The sequence below is a fragment of the Asterias amurensis genome, chromosome 4 (assembly GCF_032118995.1).
Source record: "Asterias amurensis chromosome 4, ASM3211899v1".
NCBI classification, from domain to species: Eukaryota; Metazoa; Echinodermata; class Asteroidea; order Forcipulatida; family Asteriidae; genus Asterias; species Asterias amurensis.
In genome coordinates, this window is record NC_092651.1 from 18,801,087 (window position 1) to 18,823,486 (window position 22,400).

The 22,400-nt window shown below is 40.2% G+C and overlaps 4 protein-coding genes, 1 long non-coding RNA gene and 1 other non-coding gene across 7 annotated transcripts; 2 read left to right on the forward strand and 4 right to left on the reverse strand.

The window, feature by feature from the left end:
- Positions 1-784: 784 nt before the first annotated feature.
- Positions 785-2,779, reverse strand: LOC139936057 (uncharacterized). Its single transcript, XM_071930777.1, has 3 exons — positions 2,195-2,779; positions 1,748-1,825; positions 785-1,323 (listed from the first exon to the last, which is right to left on the reverse strand). Exons 1-3 carry the CDS (start codon positions 2,760-2,762, stop codon positions 1,076-1,078), a joined length of 894 nt encoding a protein of 297 aa, XP_071786878.1. The 5' UTR covers positions 2,763-2,779; the 3' UTR covers positions 785-1,075.
- Positions 2,780-2,918: 139 nt separating this feature from the next.
- LOC139936056 (uncharacterized) lies at positions 2,919-6,050 on the reverse strand. Its single transcript, XM_071930776.1, has 3 exons — positions 5,530-6,050; positions 4,900-4,970; positions 2,919-4,234 (listed from the first exon to the last, which is right to left on the reverse strand). The coding sequence occupies exons 1-3, from the start codon at positions 5,588-5,590 to the stop codon at positions 2,921-2,923; spliced, it is 1,446 nt and encodes a 481-aa protein (XP_071786877.1). The 5' UTR covers positions 5,591-6,050; the 3' UTR covers positions 2,919-2,920.
- Positions 6,051-8,927: 2,877 nt separating this feature from the next.
- LOC139936060 (uncharacterized) lies at positions 8,928-11,991 on the reverse strand. The gene is made up of 3 exons (XM_071930780.1): positions 10,127-11,991; positions 9,684-9,761; positions 8,928-9,259 (listed from the first exon to the last, which is right to left on the reverse strand). The coding sequence occupies exons 1-3, from the start codon at positions 11,931-11,933 to the stop codon at positions 9,012-9,014; spliced, it is 2,133 nt and encodes a 710-aa protein (XP_071786881.1). The 5' UTR covers positions 11,934-11,991; the 3' UTR covers positions 8,928-9,011.
- A 303-nt stretch (positions 11,992-12,294) lies between these two features.
- LOC139936744 (uncharacterized) lies at positions 12,295-14,017 on the reverse strand. Its single transcript, XR_011786011.1, has 3 exons — positions 13,653-14,017; positions 12,919-13,000; positions 12,295-12,359 (listed from the first exon to the last, which is right to left on the reverse strand). It is a non-coding gene; the product is annotated as an uncharacterized lncRNA (long non-coding RNA).
- Positions 14,018-14,860: 843 nt separating this feature from the next.
- Positions 14,861-19,511, forward strand: LOC139936300 (solute carrier family 25 member 3-like). 2 transcript variants are annotated; one of them, XM_071931089.1, is made up of 4 exons: positions 14,861-14,974; positions 16,372-16,495; positions 16,936-17,086; positions 18,143-19,511. In XM_071931089.1, the coding sequence occupies exons 2-4, from the start codon at positions 16,481-16,483 to the stop codon at positions 18,295-18,297; spliced, it is 321 nt and encodes a 106-aa protein (XP_071787190.1). In that variant the 5' UTR covers positions 14,861-14,974; positions 16,372-16,480; the 3' UTR covers positions 18,298-19,511. The 2 variants fall into 2 exon arrangements, with proteins under 2 accessions (XP_071787190.1, XP_071787191.1); XM_071931090.1 differs by lacking the exon at positions 14,861-14,974 and having other exon boundaries at positions 16,315-16,495.
- Positions 17,456-17,640, forward strand: LOC139936772 (small nucleolar RNA SNORA53). The gene has a single exon (XR_011786026.1). It is a non-coding gene; the product is annotated as a small nucleolar RNA SNORA53 (small nucleolar RNA).
- Positions 19,512-22,400: the final 2,889 nt, after the last annotated feature.

Genomic DNA, 22,400 nt, shown 5'->3' on the forward strand with positions numbered 1-22,400 from the left:
TTTATACTCGAGTACATATAAAAGATGCTCGAAATCAGCCCCATGCACACATCACACACACAAGATTGCAGGATTTTAAAAACCATTTTGTTGCATTTTCCAATTATTTAAATAAGCACCAATTGTCTGTACTTTGCTTGGAAGTAGAGTAATACCATGAAGTTACTTACTTTTGTCTGACCCTCCCCAGCTCATACATCCTTTTCTTGGCATCAAGTATCTTGTGCACCTTCTTGAGGTGTTGGGCGAGATGAAGGAATTTTGTTCCCTTAAATGAAAATATGCTTAATTTCGACCTCTGCTGAAGTTTTACCAATTGCCATGTGATTTTCATATCTTCATATCTAGGCTTATAGTGTTTATACTCGAGTACATATAAAAGATGCTCGAAATCAGCCCCATGCACACATCACACACACAAGATTGCAGGATTTTAAAAACCATTTTGTTGCATTTTCCAATTATTTAAATAAGCACCAATTGTCTGTACTTTGCTTGGAAGTAGAGTAATACCATGAAGTTACTTACTTTTGTCTGACCCTCCCCAGCTCATACATCCTTTTCTTGGCATCAAGTATCTTGTGCACCTTCTTGAGGTGTTGGGCGAGATGAAGGAATTTTGTTCCCTTAAATGAAAATATGCTTAATTTCGACCTCTGCTGAAGTTTTACCAATTGCCATGTGATTTTCATATCTTCATATCTAGGCTTATAGTGTTTATACTCGAGTACATATAAAAGATGCTCGAAATCAGCCCCATGCACACATCACACACACACCAATACATGTGTACACTGCAGATTGAGGACATACTTTTCATACTATCCAATGGAGGACATTGCCAAAAGTCGAATGGTACCTATCGATGTGAGGACATAACACATGAATCCTTGTTCTTGCGGTTCACTAATGTCAATGTGTATACTGGCCTTCTAGGAAATTTTGTTGGGGGTGGTACATGTATTTTCTTGTTCTTGGGGGGGGGGGGGGGCAGGCCAAAGGTCTAGACTAATAATTTGGCTGTGCCTACAGAGTCACTCTAGGTTATGACTGTACTTTGGTGGTGCATGAGACCTTAAATTTGTTGAAGTGTCATCGTGTTTCTACAAAAGTCCTTAATGTTTCTCCAAGTTCTGGTCTGCAATGCCACAGGACAGGACGATTCAATGTCACGTTTCCCTGGAATCTTCTTCAGCAAAAAGAATCTCTGCAAGCCCTCGGTGACGTCTTTCTTTTCCTGGGCAGTCCAGGGGCGTCGCTTGAATTGTCGACGCTTGACTTGTCGATCTTTTGGAGCTGGATCCGTTTGGGTTGGTGGCCTTCCTACAACACACAGGAAAGAAGAGGTAAATTAGTCAACATAATCAAATGGGGCGTATACATAACCTAAATATGTTCATGTTACCGATGTGACATTTACTCCTCGAGTAAATCAGTACGCAACTGAGCACAAAAGAATGCGATAAAGGTACCTGCAGAAAATGCCTGACAAGAAGCAGCCATCTTGTTTCATGCTACCGTACAAAATGAGTTGCCGAGATGGGCTAATCACTCGGCTGTGCCTACAGAGTGACTTTAGGTTATGACTGTACTTTGGTGGTGCATGACACCTTAAATTTGTTGACAGCAAACAGAGTCTGGCATCTTATCGCATTTGGGTCTAGGGGGGTCGGTCAACAGGGAATAGGACCAGCATATGCAAGAGACCTACAAGAGATATAGGCAGTCACAAATATTACAAACTTACTGTCATCAACACTGTCCTCCAAAGCTGGGTCACACGAGTCACCTGAATCACTGCTGTCCTCATCGCTGCTGAAGCCTTCTGCAATAAAAAGAAATAAAACTTCTACAGTTAGCTTTGATTGCTTTCTGGCACACAAATAAAAATGTGGGCCAATCCGTTGGGTTGGGTGTGTGGGGTTTGGGGTCTACAGTTAATGATGTTCAAAATGGGGGGGGGGGGGTTTAGGTGATGACGGCCACAGGCCGAGTTATCATGCCCCAAAAACAAAGAGCAATTGTAACATTTAGGTATGCTTGCTTTTTGGCGCACACACCTAAACATGTTGGCCAATCCATTGGGGGGGGGGATGGGGGGGGGGAGGTTGTACAGTGAATGAATGTTATGGGGGGGGGAGTTACCACAGTTTGAATTAATTTGGAAAGACAAGTTAAAAACGGGTTTGTTTACCTCCAGTAACATGCAACTCCTCCAAAGATTTGCCATGTTGCGAAACCAAGTTGCCTCTCTCCAAGCTGAGGAAAAGTCTAGACAGTTTGGTAACCCTCTGGACAGTGTCTGGCAACCGGTAGTACTCACGATGGACCCGCAAATCATGACCCATGAAGTCTGCAAGTGTTTCAAGCTGATGTTCATTCAAGGCCAGAATTTGCGAAACAGTCGCTACATGTTTACGAAGCTTTGTAGACCGCATGCTATCAGCATTCTCAAGGCCCGCCTGATTTGCATATGCTCGTAGACAGTCGCTTCCTCGTATATGACCTGAGCCTCCGTAACAACTTCGTGCGAATAAGAATATATTGTCTTGTGCCACTCCAGCTGCATTTCTATTTGCGACCAGAGCATTCAACCACGCCATCACATCAGTACCAAGAAGCACAGGAACAGTTCTGCCCCTCTTACCAACTATTTCAATGACTTTGAACATTTTACAGAGGTGCCGTTCAAGATCAGTCATCACGCAATCACCATTCACAATGGCTGCACTACTTCGCTTCTGAAAATCTTCAAGTTTCATTTTGGATACTTCCCCCTGTCGTCTGCGGTTGAAGATAATGAGATGGCACAGTGTGACTTCATTCAATTTCTTCCAAGCTGGTGTAATTTCATGGCCCTTAGCAGAGTGTAGGAGCTGCACTTCCCGGTTGCCAGTTTCATGAAGGAACGATGAGATTTTCACCACATCTGCATTTGTGGGGAGATCAGCAGGTTTGTTGCGCTTTCCTTGGTACAGTGTTCTGTGGGCGTGCCTGACACAAGTTCTGGCCACTTTATTTCACATAACTGCCTAAACTGTTCGGCCTGTTCCGCTTTTTGCCTAAGATTAAACTCTAAAGCACTTGCTTGCAGTATGAGTGCACATCTCTTGATGGAATGTCCAATCTTGAGTGCTAGAGATGGAACGTGATACATCTGTTTTCCTTCACTGAAGCCGGCGACATCATGAACAGCCTTGACGATATCATTCAGATGGCGGGGATGCACGAATACTTCCAGTGATGCATTTGGTTGGTGGGTGTTTTGTCTCAGTTGTATAACAAGACGACCAAGTTCTCGTAGTTTGTTCCGAATGTAGCCATGTTGGGTAACATCGTGGCCAAGTCTAAGGTATTCACGTTTGGCAACTTCCAGAATCAAAGAATCATTCTTGACAATCAGACCAACATTGTCTCTCCTCATAGAACTAAGAACCTTGTTCAACTGGAAAGATACACCAGCAGGGGGTGGTTTTAACAAATCACTCTTGTTAGCTACTCGCCCCCTAACACGACCTCTCCTACTGCTACCATCAGTCTGTGCAGGGAGCGCAGGCTTAAGTGGGCACTGATGACGCCAAAGATCAAGACGCACGTAATAGCCATAACAATGTATGCATGGTCCATATGCGTGTGGAGATGCCTCATGATTTGGTCTGTATACTATAATAAGGACACCCTTTCCCTCTCTAAGGACTTGGCAATTGTGTCTGTGATTACCAATATTGCGGATGTATAACAGAAGTTTCTTGCGGGCACTAACGTCGGTCTCCGATGCTATCTCTACAACTTCCCTCTCCTCTTTGTGACGCGACTGAAGATGACGGGGTAACTTGGCCTGAGGCTCATCACAGTAAAAGCAATAGTGTTTTTTGTCCCATTTCCTTTGTCTACCGACATTATCGGTCTGCATGACTGTTACGGCACACTTCTCACTCGAATCATTTGTTTCACATCCTACAGCTTCATTGCTTTGGTGAAGCTCGGCAGTTTCTAACATAGCTTGTGGGTCATCGTCATCGCAGGCACTGGTGTTGGGGTTGACACAACTTGAAGGATCAGACTGAAAAATAGCTTGTGGGTCATCATCATCCCAGGAACTGGTGTTGGGGTTGACAGACCTTGAAGGATCAGACTGAAAAATAGCTTGTGGGTCATCGTCATCCCTGCAATTGGTGTTGGGGTTGACACACCTTGAAGTATCAGACTGAAAACCTGATGTTTGATGGGCCAGCTAGCAAGGAAAAGATAAATGACATAATTAACACCACTGAGATATTATTAGGATTGTGACACGAATTAAATATATACGGTTGAGTGGATCAGCGTGCCCTTAAATTGATAGGCAAATAATACATAAGCACTAAGCTAGTCAGAACTTAAAGGAACACGTTGCCTTGGATCGGTCGAGTTGGTCTATGAACAGCGTTTGAAACCGTTTCTTATGAAATGCATATGGTTAGAAAGATGTTTTACAAGTAGAATATAATGATCCACACAAGTATCACTCCAAATTGCACGGTTTTCATGTTACGTCGCGAACGAACACGGTCGGCCCATTTATGGGAGTCCAAGTTTTGACTCCCATAAATGGCCGACCGTGTTTGTGGACGAGGTAAAACGAATACCACGCAATTGTGAGCCATATTTGTGTTGATCATTGTACTCAATGTGGCAGGGATTGGTTATTATCCAGCTTTTACTATAAAGCGAGCCGCTTGCCGTAAACAGCAAGTGTTTTTGCACTCTGTTACATTTAGAGAGGACATTTGTTTGCCTCAACACGTCAACCTTGGAAAAACGTCTCAATTGTACAGAACATATAATATTATGAAGACACATAGCATGTTATTCAATTAATATCGATGGAATTAATACATGACATCATCATTTACTCACCTGGTGCTCAAATAAGGAGCGTGTGATGCCATCATCAGTGTAACGCACACAGTACTTGATTAGTGACTTCCCTGGAAAATGAAAGGCAAACGGTTGATTAATTTTCATTTCATTTGGGGGGGTGGGGGGGGGGTGGGGGAAACATACAACTTAGTGCCATCTTTAAAACGTGCTCTTCACGTAATGTGGATCACAATAAGGGTGTGGAACTGTCATTTCGTGTGTCCACAGTACAAAAGTAATGATACTTGTTTAAAGCCATTATACACTTTCGGTAAACAGTATTGTCCAAGTCCCACACTTCGTGTATCACAACGTATATCTAACATAACAATCCTGTGGAAATTTAGGCTCAATCGGACATCGGAGTCGGGAGAAAATAACGGGAAAACCCACTCCTGTTTTCGCGCGTTTCGCCGTGTCATGACATGTGTTTATAACAAATCCGTAATTCTCGTTAACGAGAATTTATATAGTTTTACCGTTGTCTCAAAAAGTTAAGCATTTCATGGACTCATATTTCAAGAGAAGTCTTTCACCATTACCTTCTGTAAACCCTGTAAATTATTTGTAAATCTGTGAACTGTTCCTTTTTTTTATGTACCGAAAGGGTGCAATGGCTTTAAATACCTTTGGTTATGGAGGTGATTACAGCTGGATACCATGACGAGTTTGGAGGCCACAGTGCCATGACGCTGTCCCCTTCTTCATACTAGAAAGAAGACATAAAAATGATGTCACATATACGTTATTCATCGAACAAAAGTCGATCGGTTTAGTGGAACATGTCATAAGGGTCGCACTAAATACCGACAACTCACGACCCCTCACGACAACAATATTTCAGTGCACTTTCACAGAACATTTTAACATAAGTCAAACATTCAATATATGCACAAGAGTCATATGCACCCAAATCACTTTAAAACTGTGGAAACAATTGTATTTGTAACTGTAGAAAAGGTGTTTGTGACCCAGAATTTAGTAACGAACGGCAATATCCGCCATGTTGTCTTTCAACGCACTTGGACGATTCTATGATACCGCAGGGGTGATACAATATGCAACATGAGTATTTACTCTTGTGAAAAATGTCTTTCATGGAGTTTAAAACTATATTATGTTTTAGTTTCCCCTTTTAACTCCGAATTCCAGAGTGGCGGCTTAGTTACTAACAAGAAAGAAACAATCATAAACATAAATTGGTCATGTCCTAAATCATTTCACTATGTGTTTGTTGACAAGTGTAAGGAGTTGTTAACTGGTCAAACGACTGTATATAGTATAGTGATGTAGTCAGTACAGTAAGGATTTATTTAGGCCTACATCACATGGAAATTTATTTACACTCAGATCACTCACCATTTCTTGTCTTTTCTCGAGAGCTGCCATGGGTCGAATGGTTGACTCTAGGGTCCTGGTGGATGCAATGCACTCCATGTTTATGATGCGTCCCCATGACAGCTGCAACCGGCCACGCTACCCGACTCAAATCGAATAAGCTAACCGTCATGCATAAATGAGTTCAGATTTAGAAATGGCCGCCTCTACTATCACAAGAAGGATACTTCATATCAACAGAGGGCGATGTAACCATCCAAGAGTGCTAACCCACCGCTCCGGCAACAGAATTGTGTTAACTCACACATGCTCCTCTCGTAAATGACGTAAACCGAGGATTAGTCCCAAAAGCTTAGATATCTCAGTGGCGTCCAAACTGGCTATAATGCTGCATTTATCACTATTTTTCAAAGCGAGGACGTCCTCGCTGTGCTAAAAGTCCTCGATTCGCGAGTGTGTATTCACACCGAAGAGCTCGGTTTGCAGCGATGACAAGTACAAGATTGCAGGATTTTAAAAACCATTTTGTTGCATTTTCCAATTATTTAAATAAGCACCAATTGTCTGTACTTTGCTTGGAAGTAGAGTGATACCATGAAGTTACTTACTTTTGTCTGACCCTCCCCAGCTCATACATCCTTTTCTTGGCATCAAGTATCTTGTGCACCTTCTTGAGGTGTTGGGCGAGATGAAGGAATTTTGTTCCCTTAAATGAAAATATGCTTAATTTCGACCTCTGCTGAAGTTTTACCAAATTGCCATGTGATTTAGTTTTCGTGTGATACAAGATTAAATTGCTTGAGCTATGACAATATTGGACTCGTCTTGGGCTCGTCCAATATTGTCATAGCTCAAGCAATATATTCTTGTATCAAGCTCAAATCAATCCACTATTATATGAATACTCACATCCATTTTGTGTTTATACCAAAGGTGGATGTCCACCCGCTTTAGTCCTTTGCCGTAGCAGCCAGGGACTGGACAGTCCGCCAACTTTCTCTCGTAAATCTTCTTCTTGCTTCTTTTGGGTTTGGTTATTGGCTCTCTTTAAATACAAAATTTATTAAGTTTACTGTTAATTATTACTGGTAGGTTATTTGAACTGGATACAATCAAACAAGGCTTGGTCTTTGTCTGTGTATTTGGAAACAATTAAATATGTGGAATGCTTCTACTTGGTATGTACCATACACTCTAACCTCTAACCTCCATATTCCCTCTTGTGATTTTTAGAGGATGTACATGTACACTGATGATGAGGGTGGTCTCTAGATGATTGGCTGTGAGATGACTATTTGCTTTTGGTTGTCCATTCCAGTCACATTGTTATTATTGTGTACATGTAGGTACAATTAATAAGTGTTGTGTTGTGCGGTTTAATTAAATGTTTGTGTCCTCTTCTGTCATCATCCAAAATAAAAGATCGTAGAGGCTGTTAAAATGATGAGAATCGATATACTTCTGTCTGTACTTTGCTTGGAAGTAGAGTGATACCATGAAGTTACTTACTTTTGTCTCACCCTCCCCAGCTCATACATCCTTTTCTTGGCATCAAGTATCTTGTGCACCTTCTTGAGGTGTTGGGCGAGATGAAGGAATTTTGTTCCCTTAAATGAAAATATGCTTAATTTCGACCTCTGCTGAAGTTTTACCAATTGCCATGTGATTTTCATATCTTCATATCTAGGCTTTTAGTGTTTATACTCGAGTACATATAAAAGATGCTCGAAATCAGCCCCATGCACACATCACACACACAAGATTGCAGGATTTTAAAAACCATTTTGTTGCATTTTCCAATTATTTAAATAAACACAAATTGTCTGTACTTTGCTTGGAAGTAGAGTGATACCATGAAGTTACTTACTTTTGTCTCACCCTCCCCAGCTCATACATCCTTTTCTTGGCATCAAGTATCTTGTGCACCTTCTTGAGGTGTTGGGCGAGATGAAGGAATTTTGTTCCCTTAAATGAAAATATGCTTAATTTCGACCTCTGCTGAAGTTTTACCAATTGCCATGTGATTTTCATATCTTCATATCTAGGCTTATAGTGTTTGTACTCGAGTACATATAAAAGATGCTCGAAATCAGCCCCATGCACACATCACACACACAAGATTGCAGGATTTTAAAAACCATTTTGTTGCATTTTCCAATTATTTAAATAAGCACCAATTGTCTGTACTTTGCTTGGAAGTAGAGAAATACCATGAAGTTACTTACTTTTGTCTGACCCTCCCGAGCTCATACATCCTTTTCTTGGCATCAAGTATCTTGTGCACCTTCTTGAGGTGTTGGGCGAGATGAAGGAATTTTGTTCCCTTAAATGAAAATATGCTTAATTTCGACCTCTGCTGAAGTTTTACCAATTGCCATGTGATTTTCATATCTTCATATCTAGGCTTATAGTGTTTATACTCGAGTACATATAAAAGATGCTCGAAATCAGCCCCATGCACACATCACACACACACCAATACATGTGTACACTGCAGATTGAGGACATACTTTTCATACTATCCAATGGAGGACATTGCCAAAAGTCGAATGGTACCTATCGATGTGAGGACATAACACATGAATCCTTGTTCTTGCGGTTCACTAATGTCAATGTGTATACTGGCCTTCTAGGAAATTTTGTTGGGGGTGGTACATGTATTTTCTTGTTCTTGGGGGGGGGGGGGGCAGGCCAAAGGTCTAGACTAATAATTTGGCTGTGCCTACAGAGTCACTCTAGGTTATGACTGTACTTTGGTGGTGCATGAGACCTTAAATTTGTTGAAGTGTCATCGTGTTTCTACAAAAGTCCTTAATGTTTCTCCAAGTTCTGGTCTGCAATGCCACAGGACAGGACGATTCAATGTCACGTTTCCCTGGAATCTTCTTCAGCAAACAGAATCTCTGCAAGCCCTCGGTGACGTCTTTCTTTTCCTGGGCAGTCCAGGGGCGTCGCTTGAATTGTCGACGCTTGACTTGTCGATCTTTTGGAGCTGGATCCGTTTGGGTTGGTGGCCTTCCTACAACACACAGGAAAGAAGAGGTAAATTAGTCAACATAATCAAATGGGGCTGATACATAACCTAAATATGTTCATGTTACCGATGTGACATTTACTCCTCGAGTAAATCAATACGCAACTGAGCACAAAAGAATGCGATAAAGGTACCTGCAGAAAATGCCTGACAAGAAGCAGCCATCTTGTTTCATGCTACCGTACAAAATGAGTTGCCGAGATGGGCTAATCACTCGGCTGTGCCTACAGAGTGACTTTAGGTTATGACTGTACTTTGGTGGTGCATGACACCTTAAATTTGTTGACAGCAAACGGAGTCTGGCATCTTATCGCATTTGGGTCTAGGGGGGTCGGTCAACAGGGAATAGGACCAGCATATGCAAGAGACCTACAAGAGATATAGGCAGTCACAAATATTACAAACTTACTGTCATCAACACTGTCCTCCAAAGCTGGGTCACACGAGTCACCTGAATCACTGCTGTCCTCATCGCTGCTGAAGCCTTCTGCAATAAAAAGAAATAAAACTTCTACAGTTAGCTTTGATTGCTTTCTGGCACACAAATAAAAATGTGGGCCAATCCGTTGGGTTGGGTGTGTGGGGTTTGGGGTCTACAGTGAATGATGTTCAAAATGGGGGGGGGGGGGGTTAGGTGATGACGGCCACAGGCCGAGTTATCATGCCCCAAAAACAAAGAGCAATTGTAACATTTAGGTATGCTTGCTTTTTGGCGCACACACCTAAACATGTTGGCCAATCCATTGGGGGGGGGATGGGGGGGGAGGTTGTACAGTGAATGAATGTTATGGGGGGGGAGTTACCACAGTTTGAATTAATTTGGAAAGACAAGTTAAAAACGGGTTTGTTTACCTCCAGTAACATGCAACTCCTCCAAAGATTTGCCATGTTGCGAAACCAAGTTGCCTCTCTCCAAGCTGAGGAAAAGTCTAGACAGTTTGGTAACCCTCTGGACAGTGTCTGGCAACCGGTAGTACTCACGATGGACCCGCAAATCATGACCCATGAAGTCTGCAAGTGTTTCAAGCTGATGTTCATTCAAGGCCAGAATTTGCGAAACAGTCGCTACATGTTTACGAAGCTTTGTAGACCGCATGCTATCAGCATTCTCAAGGCCCGCCTGATTTGCATATGCTCGTAGACAGTCGCTTCCTCGTATATGACCTGAGCCTCCGTAACAACTTCGTGCGAATAAGAATATATTGTCTTGTGCCACTCCAGCTGCATTTCTATTTGCGACCAGAGCCTTCAACCACGCCATCACATCAGTACCAAGAAGCACAGGAACAGTTCTGCCCCTCTTACCAACTATTTCAATGACTTTGAACATTTTACAGAGGTGCCGTTCAAGATCAGTCATCACGCAATCACCATTCACAATGGCTGCACTACTTCGCTTCTGAAAATCTTCAAGTTTCATTTTGGATACTTCCCCCTGTCGTCTGCGGTTGAAGATAATGAGATGGCACAGTGTGACTTCATTCAATTTCTTCCAAGCTGGTGTAATTTCATGGCCCTTAGCAGAGTGTAGGAGCTGCACTTCCCGGTTGCCAGTTTCATGAAGGAACGATGAGATTTTCACCACATCTGCATTTGTGGGGAGATCAGCAGGTTTGTTGCGCTTTCCTTGGTACAGTGTTCTGTGGGCGTGCGTTGACACAAGTTCTGGCCACTTTATTTCACATAACTGCCTAAACTGTTCGGCCTGTTCCGCTTTTTGCCTAAGATTAAACTCTAAAGCACTTGCTTGCAGTATGAGTGCACATCTCTTGATGGAATGTCCAATCTTGAGTGCTAGAGATGGAACGTGATACATCTGTTTTCCTTCACTGAAGCCGGCGACATCATGAACAGCCTTGACGATATCATTCAGATGGCGGGGATGCACGAATACTTCCAGTGATGCATTTGGTTGGTGGGTGTTTTGTCTCAGTTGTATAACAAGACGACCAAGTTCTCGTAGTTTGTTCCGAATGTAGCCATGTTGGGTAACATCGTGGCCAAGTCTAAGGTATTCACGTTTGGCAACTTCCAGAATCAAAGAATCATTCTTGACAATCAGACCAACATTGTCTCTCCTCATAGAACTAAGAACCTTGTTCAACTGGAAAGATACACCAGCAGGGGGTGGTTTTAACAAATCACTCTTGTTAGCTACTCGCCCCCTAACACGACCTCTCCTACTGCTACCATCAGTCTGTGCAGGGAGCGCAGGCTTAAGTGGGCACTGATGACGCCAAAGATCAAGACGCACGTAATAGCCATAACAATGTATGCATGGTCCATATGCGTGTGGAGATGCCTCATGATTTGGTCTGTATACTATAATAAGGACACCCTTTCCCTCTCTAAGGACTTGGCAATTGTGTCTGTGATTACCAATATTGCGGATGTATAACAGAAGTTTCTTGCGGGCACTAACGTCGGTCTCCGATGCTATCTCTACAACTTCCCTCTCCTCTTTGTGACGCGACTGAAGATGACGGGGTAACTTGGCCTGAGGCTCATCACAGTAAAAGCAATAGTGTTTTTTGTCCCATTTCCTTTGTCTACCGACATTATCGGTCTGCATGACTGTTACGGCACACTTCTCACTCGAATCATTTGTTTCACATCCTACAGCTTCATTGCTTTGGTGAAGCTCGGCAGTTTCTAACATAGCTTGTGGGTCATCGTCATCGCAGGCACTGGTGTTGGGGTTGACACAACTTGAAGGATCAGACTGAAAAATAGCTTGTGGGTCATCATCATCCCAGGAACTGGTGTTGGGGTTAACAGACCTTGAAGGATCAGACTGAAAAATAGCTTGTGGGTCATCGTCATCCCTGCAATTGGTGTTGGGGTTGACACACCTTGAAGTATCTGTTACATTTAGAGAGGACATTTGTTTGCCTCAACACGTCAACCTTGGAAAAACGTCTCAATTGTACAGAACATATAATATTATGAAGACACATAGCATGTTATTCAATTAATATCGATGGAATTAATACATGACATCATCATTTACTCACCTGGTGCTCAAATAAGGGGCGTGTGATGCCATCATCAGTGTAACGCACACAGTACTTGATTAGTGACTTCCCTGGAAAATGAAAGGCAAACGGTTGATTAATTTTCATTTCATTTGGGGGGGTGGGGGGGGGGTGGGGGAAACATACAACTTAGTGCCATCTTTAAAACGTGCTCTTCACGTAATGTGGATCACAATAAGGGTGTGGAACTGTCATTTCGTGTGTCCACAGTACAAAAGTAATGATACTTGTTTAAAGCCATTATACACTTTCGGTAAACAGTATTGTCCAAGTCCCACACTTCGTGTATCACAACGTATATCTAACATAACAATCCTGTGGAAATTTAGGCTCAATCGGACATCGGAGTCGGGAGAAAATAACGGGAAAACCCACTCCTGTTTTCGCGCGTTTCGCCGTGTCATGACATGTGTTTATAACAAATCCGTAATTCTCGTTAACGAGAATTTATATAGTTTTACCGTTGTCTCAAAAAGTTAAGCATTTCATGGACTCATATTTCAAGAGAAGTCTTTCACCATTACCTTCTGTAATCCCTGTAAATTATTTGTAAATCTGTGAACTGTTCCTTTTTTTTATGTACCGAAAGGGTGCAATGGCTTTAATTACCTTTGGTTATGGAGGTGATTACAGCTGGATACCATGACGAGTTTGGAGGCCACAGTGCCATGACGCTGTCCCCTTCTTCATACTAGAAAGAAGACATAAAAATGATGTCACATATACGTTATTCATCGAACAAAAGTCGATCGGTTTAGTGGAACATGTCATAAGGGTCGCACTAAACACCGACAACTCACGACCCCTCACGACAACAATATTTCAGTGCACTTTCACAGAACATTTTAACATAAGTCAAACATTCAATATATATGCACAAGAGTCATATGCACCCAAATCACTTTAAAACTGTGGAAACAATTGTATTTGTAACTGTAGAAAAGGTGTTTGTGACCCAGAATTTAGTAACGAACGGCAATATCCGCCATGTTGTCTTTCAACGCACTTGGACGATTCTATGATACCGCAGGGGTGATACAATATGCAACATGAGTATTTACTCTTGTGAAAAATGTCTTTCATGGAGTTTAAAACTATATTATGTTTTAGTTTCCCCTTTTAACTCCGAATTCCAGAGTGGCGGCTTAGTTACTAACAAGAAAGAAACAATCATAAACATAAATTGGTCATGTCCTAAATCATTTCACTATGTGTTTGTTGACAAGTGTAAGGAATTGTTAACTGGTCAAACGACTGTATATAGTATAGTGATGAAGTCAGTACAGTAAGGATTTATTTAGGCCTACATCACATGGAAATTTATTTACACTCAGATCACTCACCATTTCTTGTCTTCTCTCGAGAGCTGCCATGGGTCGAATGGTTGACTCTAGGGTCCTGGTGGATGCAATGCACTCCATGTTTATGATGCGTCCCCATGACAGCTGCAACCGGCCACGCTACCCGACTCAAATCGAATAAGCTAACCGTCATGCATAAATGAGTTCAGATTTAGAAATGGCCGCCTCTACTACCTACAAGAAGGATACTTCATATCAACAGAGGGCGATGTAACCATCCAAGAGTGCTAACCCACCGCTCCGGCAACAGAATTGTGTTAACTCACACATACTCCTCTCGTAAATGACGTAAACCGAGGATTAGTCCCAAAAGCTTAGATATCTCAGTGGCGTCCAAACTGGCTATAATGCTGCATTTATCACTATTTTTCAAAGCGAGGACGTCCTCGCTGTGCTAAAAGTCCTCGATTCGCGAGTGTGTATTCACACCGAAGAGCTCGGTTTGCAGCGATGACAAGTACAAGATTGCAGGATTTTAAAAACCATTTTGTTGCATTTTCCAATTATTTAAATAAGCACCAATTGTCTGTACTTTGCTTGGAAGTAGAGTGATACCATGAAGTTACTTACTTTTGTCTGACCCTCCCCAGCTCATACATCCTTTTCTTGGCATCAAGTATCTTGTGCACCTTCTTGAGGTGTTGGGGGAGATGAAGGAATTTTGTTCCCTTAAATGAAAATATGCTTAATTTCGACCTCTGCTGAAGTTTTACCAAATTGCCATGTGATTTAGTTTTCGTGTGATACAAGAATAAATTGCTTGAGCTATGACAATATTGGACTCGTCTTGGGCTCGTCCAATATTGTCATAGCTCAAGCAATATATTCTTGTATCAAGCTCAAATCAATCCACTATTATATGAATACTCACATCCATTTTGTGTTTATACCAAAGGTGGATGTCCACCCGCTTTAGTCCTTTGCCGTAGCAGCCAGGGACTGGACAGTCCGCCAACTTTCTCTCGTAAATCTTCTTCTTGCTTCTTTTTGGTTTGGTTATTGGCTCTCTTTAAATACAAAATTTATTAAGTTTACTGTTAATTATTACTTGTAGGTTATTTGAACTGGATACAATCAAACAAGGCTCGGTCTATGTCTGTGTATTTGGAAACAATTAAATATGTGGAATGCTTCTACTTGGTATGTACCATACACTCTAACCTCTAACCTCCATATTCCCTCTTGTGATTTTTAGAGGATGTACATGTACACTGATGATGAGGGTGGTCTCTAGATGATTGGCTGTGAGATGACTATTTGCTTTTGGTTGTCCATTCCAGTCACATTGTTATTATTGTGTACATGTAGGTACAATTAATAAGTGTTGTGTTGTGCGGTTTAATTAAATGTTTGTGTCCTCTTCTGTCATCATCCAAAATAAAAGATCGTAGAGGCTGTTAAAATGATGAGAATCAATATACTTCTGTCTGTACTTTGCTTGGAAGTACAGTGATACCATGAAGTTACTTACTTTTGTCTACCCTCCCCAGCTCATACATCCTTTTCTTGGCATCAAGTATCTTGTGCACCTTCTTGAGGTGTTGGGCGAGGTGGAGGAATTTTGTTCCCTTAAATGAAAATATGCTTAATTTCGACCTCTCACAGATTTTTTTAATTTTGGCCCAAAAACCCAAACTTACAAAATGCTCAATAAATCTCAAACTTTTGCTCGTTTACCTATCCCACTCTGACAAAATGTGCTCAGTAGTCCTTTCTGTGTCATTTGAAACCGTAAAATCACCAAAAATTTGTTGACCCGAAATCTGAAAATTTTGTGATGCCGGCATCACAGATTTTTTATAATTTTCGCCCAAAAACCCAAACATACAAAATGTTCAATAAATCTCAAACTTTTGCTCGATTAGCTATCCCACACTGATAAAATGTGTTCAGTAGTCCTTTCTGTATCAATTGAAACCATAAAATCACCCAAAATTTGTTGACCTGAAATCTGAAAATTTTGTGATGCCGGCATCACAGATTTTTTTAATTTTGGCCAAAAAACCCAAACATACAAAATGCTCAATAAATCTCAAACTTTTGCTTGATTACCCATCCCTCACTGATAAAATGTGTTCAGTAGTCCTTTCTGTATCATTTGAAACCATAAAATCACCCAAAATTTGTTGACCCGAAATCTGAAAATTTTGTGATGCCGGCATCACAGATTTTTAAAATTTTGGCCCAAAAACCCAAACTTACAAAATGCTCAATAAATCTCAAACTTTTGCTCGATTACCCATTCCACACTGATAAAAAGTGTTCAGTAGTCCTTTCTGATCATTTGAAACCATAAAAGCACCCAAAATTTGTTGACCCGAAATCTGAAAATTTTGTGATGCTGGCATCACAGATTTTTTAAATTTTAGCCCAAAAACCCAAACTTCCAAAATGCTCAATAAATCTCAAACTTTTGCTTGATTACCCATCCCACACTGATTTAATGTGTTCAGTAGTACTTTCTGTATCATTTGAAACCATAAAATCACCCAAAATTTGTTGACCCGAAATCTGAAAATTTTGTGATGCCGGCATCACAGATTTTTTATAATTTTGGCCCAAAAACCCAAACTTACAAAATGCTCAATAAATCTCAAAATTTTGCTGGTTTACCTATCCCACACTGACAAAATGTGTTAAGTGTGTTATCAAAATGATTAAAGGTAAACTAGATTTAACTTTTTGTTTCTTCTCATGACAGACGCTTTACATCAACTTATTGGGTGAGGAACATACTTGTCTATGGAACATCGTTGCACCTAACAGCCTCCGCAAGTGCAGAGTTCTTTGCTGACATTGCACTGTCACCGATGGAAGCAGTCAAGGTGCGCATTCAAACAATGCCAGGATTCACAAACACATTAAGGGAGGTTAAACCAAAGCTTTGGGCCATGGAAGGTATTAGAGGATGGCTCATTTAGAATTTTATAATAGTTTTTTTTATATTGGACAAGGGCCAAATCTCATCAAGCTTTTTAGCAGAAAATTGTTGAACCAGTTTCTTTGCTAAGCAATAGTTATGGGTTGAACCAGTGGCACCACCAGAACATCATGGAATGTTGGCTGGTAACATGTATTTGCTTAGCCTTCTTTTCTTGTGCTTAGCAGGTTTCTGTGCTTCATGAAATTGGCAATGGCCATACCATTCCAGACCCATAGGCAAGAAAACTTGATTTGTTTTGTTTAGTTTACTGTTTGGTGTGTATGATTTGTTTCAAAACTTCGATGCGAGTTTAAAGAATATTTCTAAACCTTTCTCCCATAGATTCTATTAAGGCAAATCCCATACACAATGATGAAGTTTGCTTGCTTTGAGAGACATGTAGAGTTCTTGTACAAAAATGTAGTCCCAAAGCCACGCTCCGACTGCTCCAAATCAGAACAGCTTGTGGTCACCTTCTTAGTCGGTTACATTGGTAAGTGATTTTTTTTTCTTTTTTCGATATCCTGAAATTTTCATTAACACTTAATGTACTAGCTGTCAACTCTTAACTTATATAAAATTGTGCAGAGAATAGTCCTAATGCACACAGGGTTGGACAAATCAACCACAAGTTTGAGTCGCCTGCATGTTTTTATTTTCACTAGCTATTTGCTGTGTATTGCACAGAGTCCGCAATCCTGTACCAGACTTTGTTCTTACTCGCCTCGTGAACATGTATCGTGTTAGAGTCTAAGGAGGGGAGGGAAGGGTGGTGCAAGATGCATTTTACTCTTAGTATTAGGTACTTTCTACAAAGTATGACAGGGTTGTGGACCTTGGTTTTTATTGCATGAATGTACCTCACACACTTCCTTAGATCCGCTCTTGGGATGGTATTACAGTTTAGTTATCATGTAATGGGTGACTTTCTGTAGAGCCATTCAGCAACACTATTAATGTTGTGTTCCATGGGAGTGCTTGAGTCATTGGTGTGTAAGAGTAGAATACCTCCGCTATGAGCAAAATAGTACATATTGTGATGACCTCTTTATGGCTCGACGTTCACCACCTATCTGCATCAACATGTTCTTTGTTGATGTTAGATTCAAGTGAAGGTGTCAAGGCATTTGGTCAACTTTGTACGCATGGTGTCATGCTTGTGATGGGGACATTAGTTTTTTTCAATTTGTGTTTTTACATTGACATTTAGTGGGAGGGAGTATTTATTCTGTCAGTTTGTTTCATGGTTTAATAAAAAAAATATAGCAAGGGGTTTCATAAGCCATTTTGAGATATGGTGGACACACTACTATAAGCACTGTATGGTTTGTGTAAATCTGTCTGTATACACCCAAACCACACAGTGCACTCCTATAGTGGCCACCATATCTCAAAAAGGTTTATTGCGGCACTGGGCCTTTTACTATTCATTCATTTGAAAATCCTGACATGTATTGTCTCGGTTAGTATCCAGACTTGTATTAATAATCCAGATATTCATAATTCAATTCATCCAGTCTCTGCTTGATCTCTTTTCTTGTCCTTATAGGTTTGTGGAAGGGTTTGGTTGGTACCCTTACTGCTGTACAATGGTTCATCTATGACTCGGTTATAATAAGGTGTACTTCCGTCTGCCCCGCCCACCACCATCAGAGATGCCAGAGAGCCTCAAGCAGAAGTTGGCTGCCAAATAGGTCAATTTAGAAATCCACATAAACCCAGTTAGATAATAATAAATCAAATTTATTACACATATATTTAACTAGGAAAAAAAAAAAGACAACAATTACCATCGTTGTTGATATTTTGTTTTGGTTTGTGGGTTTTTAAAACTGAACTTCTCATGAACACATCATTTAAAATAAAAATTTAAGACTTAAAGACTGGTTATTTAAAAACAATATTTTGGTTTTCAGTTTATCTCACCCATGATGAAAACAAATTGACAATTGTGATCAATAAAAAGACACCTTTTCCATTCTCTGTTGTTAATTCAGACACACATTTGAAAAATGATTTGACATTGACCGTATAGACTGGACCCTAAGTTCCACAGGAATATTTTTTCATAGTGATGCTTTGAGTGAGAAAACAAAACCCAAATCCTTCCTTTATTTTTGTCAACTAAGTTGCCGAGCTGTCTTTATGAGATACTGTCAAGAGGGAAGGTGTGTTCTTCTGAACCTTTGAACTTATTTATTGATGTTATAACAGCTCAACATACCTTTTGTGTTGAATTCATTCTAACAACATTTTAAAGGTATGATTTTGAAACATTGGAAACACAGGTTGGGCACTCAGAAACCTTTTGCTCCACTAAACCAGAAACATCATATGTGCTTAAGGGTTAGGAGAAGTAGACAATGAAGTTACCAGAAAGGTCGATTAATGTCAATGATGAAAGCAAACAAATTTCTGCATGAGTGTTTTTCTTTCTTTCATTATTCTCTTTTAAATGTTCACAGGTTTTTTTATTTTATGCATATCTCTCTTGGGATACACTAAGTGAGAATACTGATCTTTGACAATAACCAAAGGTGTCCAACTAACTTTAATTATTAGCTCTTATGTAGAAATCAAAACTTGGAGTTGAACAATAAACAGATTTTCATTATCAATTTGCAGTCGGAGGGTGATCCATTAATCACAATATAAATAACATGAACATGAATTTAGTATAGCATTGAGACAATTGGAAATTGTCTGTGAAATGAATGGATGTACAAAATAGTATTTTTTTAAGAATGTTAATAGCAGTGTTGTCATTGATTGAGATTTTAATGTAATATTTATGATAGACATTAAATTGCACAATATGACTGTGTGAAGGTTCTAGCCATTCATTCAACATATATTTCATAAGAAGTGTGAATCAATGAACTGACATTATCATGTGTTTTGCAGCAGAGCAAAATAATAAACGAAACTTATGACATCGGTTATCAAAATAAGGTGTTTCTTGTCGGATTTGAGTTTGTATTAACATGGCTTTACTCCCAATGACCCTGTCCTGGCCTGTTGTAATTCAGTGCCTAAACGCACTGGACGCTTGTAATTACAAAGTTAAAAATTAATTGTCAATATAAAACTTACTTTGCTGTTGATAGTATAAATCATTGTGAGAGACGGCTCTTTCTAAAGTAACAAGGTTTTTGAGAGCGGCAATTTCTCACTTGTATACTAAAAGAGGAATAATTAAGCAACAAAAGTTTCCCCATAACTGCCATATGTGAGGGAAGGCAATAAAAACTAATCTTAACAGCGGTTCGGAACTTTTCGTGTGCTCTCGCAACATTCCGGCACAGTTCGCGATGATCCCCCACGCAGCAGGTTTGGGGAGTTGTTAAGAGTGGACTAACCACTAGGACCTGGTTGTTTATATTTTCATGTTTAAAAGATGCAAGCACTGCTTCAGACCTCTTTATCAGGTACATTTGTAGCAGCAGGTTTGGGGAGTTGTTACATAAGAGTGGACTAACCACTGGGACCTGGTTGTTAATGATTTCATGTCTAAAAGATGCAAGCACTGCTTCAGACCTCTTTATTCAAGTACATTTGTAGCAGCAGGTTTGGGGAGTTGTTACATTAGAGTGGACTAACCACTAAGACCTGGTTGTAACGCTTGGGTATTCTCCGATGGGCCGAACCGCTGTTGAGTTTAGTATTAAGTGCCCTCCATATGTGAGGGTGTGTTAATACGAAGTTTCCACTTTATATGGGGACTCAGGCCTACACAAAGTCCACGCAGTGCTTTTTACAGTATTAAAGAATGTGTAAAAGTTTAAGTGCAAAAGATGTAAATGTAGTGAATGCAACTAAGCTGTATGTGTGTGTCTATCCTTACGTTGAGCATGTAGGTCCTAATTACAATGGATCCCACAAAAGGCATCTCAATAGGAACAATAAATGATCTCAAGGAAGTTTTAAAGCCATTGGACAGTTTTGTCCAAGGCCCACACTTTGTGTTTCACAAATTCTATATCAAATAACAAACCTGTGAAAATTTGGGCTTAATCGGTCATCGGAGTCGGGAGAAAATAACAGGAAAACCCACCCTTGTATCCGCGCGTTTCGCCGTGTCATGACATGTGTTTAAAATAAATCCGTAACGAGAATTGATGTTGTTTTACTGTTTTCTCGAAAAGTAAAGCATTTCATGGAATAACATTTCAAGAGAAGTATTTCACCACTACCTTCTGTAAACCCTGTCAGTTATTTGTAAATCTGTGAACTTTTTTTTTTCCTGTACCGAAAGGGTTCAATGGCTTTAAGGGAACAATAGGTGAACAATAGACAGGACCCTTAATATATTTGGAATCAATTTCATAAAGCCGTGTAGCAGAAAGTGCTGCTCAAGGCTTGGTCACAAAAGACTAGATTTCACCCCCTCCCAAAAAAAGTTAAGCCCCTCCCCGACCGATAACTTGATTGGCACACACCTGGCAAGTGAGGGCGCTCGCGTGGTGAAAATAAAGTCAATTAAAGTTTGCTCATTTCTCAAGGTGAATCTGTTATTTTATTCGAACGAATACTGGAATTTAAGCCGTAACCTAAACATTTTTATTAGGTAATATTAACATTTTATAGCTATAAATGATTGGAAAGCAAACAAACAAAGGATAATGAATTACGAAATTGTTTGAAAATGAGCCGCAAATACCGAGGCTAAGTGCGAGTTACACGTTTTGCATTAGGTCATTAAATTTACTGTTGAAATACAAAACCATAAATTTAACAATTTTTCTAAAAATTTCGGTTCACTTTTTTGAATAACTCGCCCCAAAGATTAGTTCCCCATTGAAACGCACTACGACAGCGGTAATTTTGATGTACAGAAAACAAACATCCCTCAGTAATTTGTAGAGTTGTTTGCGTACATATCTATACAATTAAAGACATCAGACACTATTGGTAATTTTCAAAGACTAGTCTTGACAGTTGGTGTATCTCAACAAATGCATAAAATAGCAAACCTGTGAAAATTCGAGCTCAATCTGTCGTCGAAGTTGCAAGATATTAATGAAAGAAAAACACCCTTGTCGCACCATGGTCACACGAAGTTGTGTGCTATCAGATGCTTGATTTCGAGACCTCAAATTCTAAATCTGGGGTCTCAAAATCAAATTCGTGGAAAATTACTTCTTTCTCGAAAACGACGTCACTTGGGAGCTGTTTCTCACAATGTTTTATCACATCAACCTCTCCCCGTTACTCGTAATCAAGAAAGGTTTATTGATAGTAATTATATTTTGAGTAATTACCATAAGTGCCACTCCCTTTAAATAACCAAATGAATAAAAGCGTAATAAAAAACATGGACTGTGCAATTTAGGGGATGTTCGCTTTTTTTCAGGGACTATTCAACTTCTAGTCAGCTCCCTGGAAAATAAAAAGTAAAAACCATTGAGTTTCATTTTGAAGTTGCCGTAAACCACTGATATTAATTTTGGCACGGTAAGGCCATCCTATAATATTTCAACTAATTCGGACATGGGCATACAATTTCAATCCGGGGTCCACCCAAAAACACAAAAGCCATTTACTATTGATATGCAGATTCGGTCTTGGAAACCAATCAGCAACCGGGCGCTGTGTACAGATTAGAAATCAGTGACAAAATGGCCGGGGTCCTTCAAGATTGAACGTCAACACTGCGCCCTGCGATGACCGTCTCCATTTGACTGCCACTTTTTAAGGGTTTGGCTTTAGATTTTTTAAATACCCATGTCAGGGAATTAGTAGCTGAAAACACTTTTTACTGAATGTTGTAAAATACAGCAGATCGAGAAACTTCATGAGGACATTCA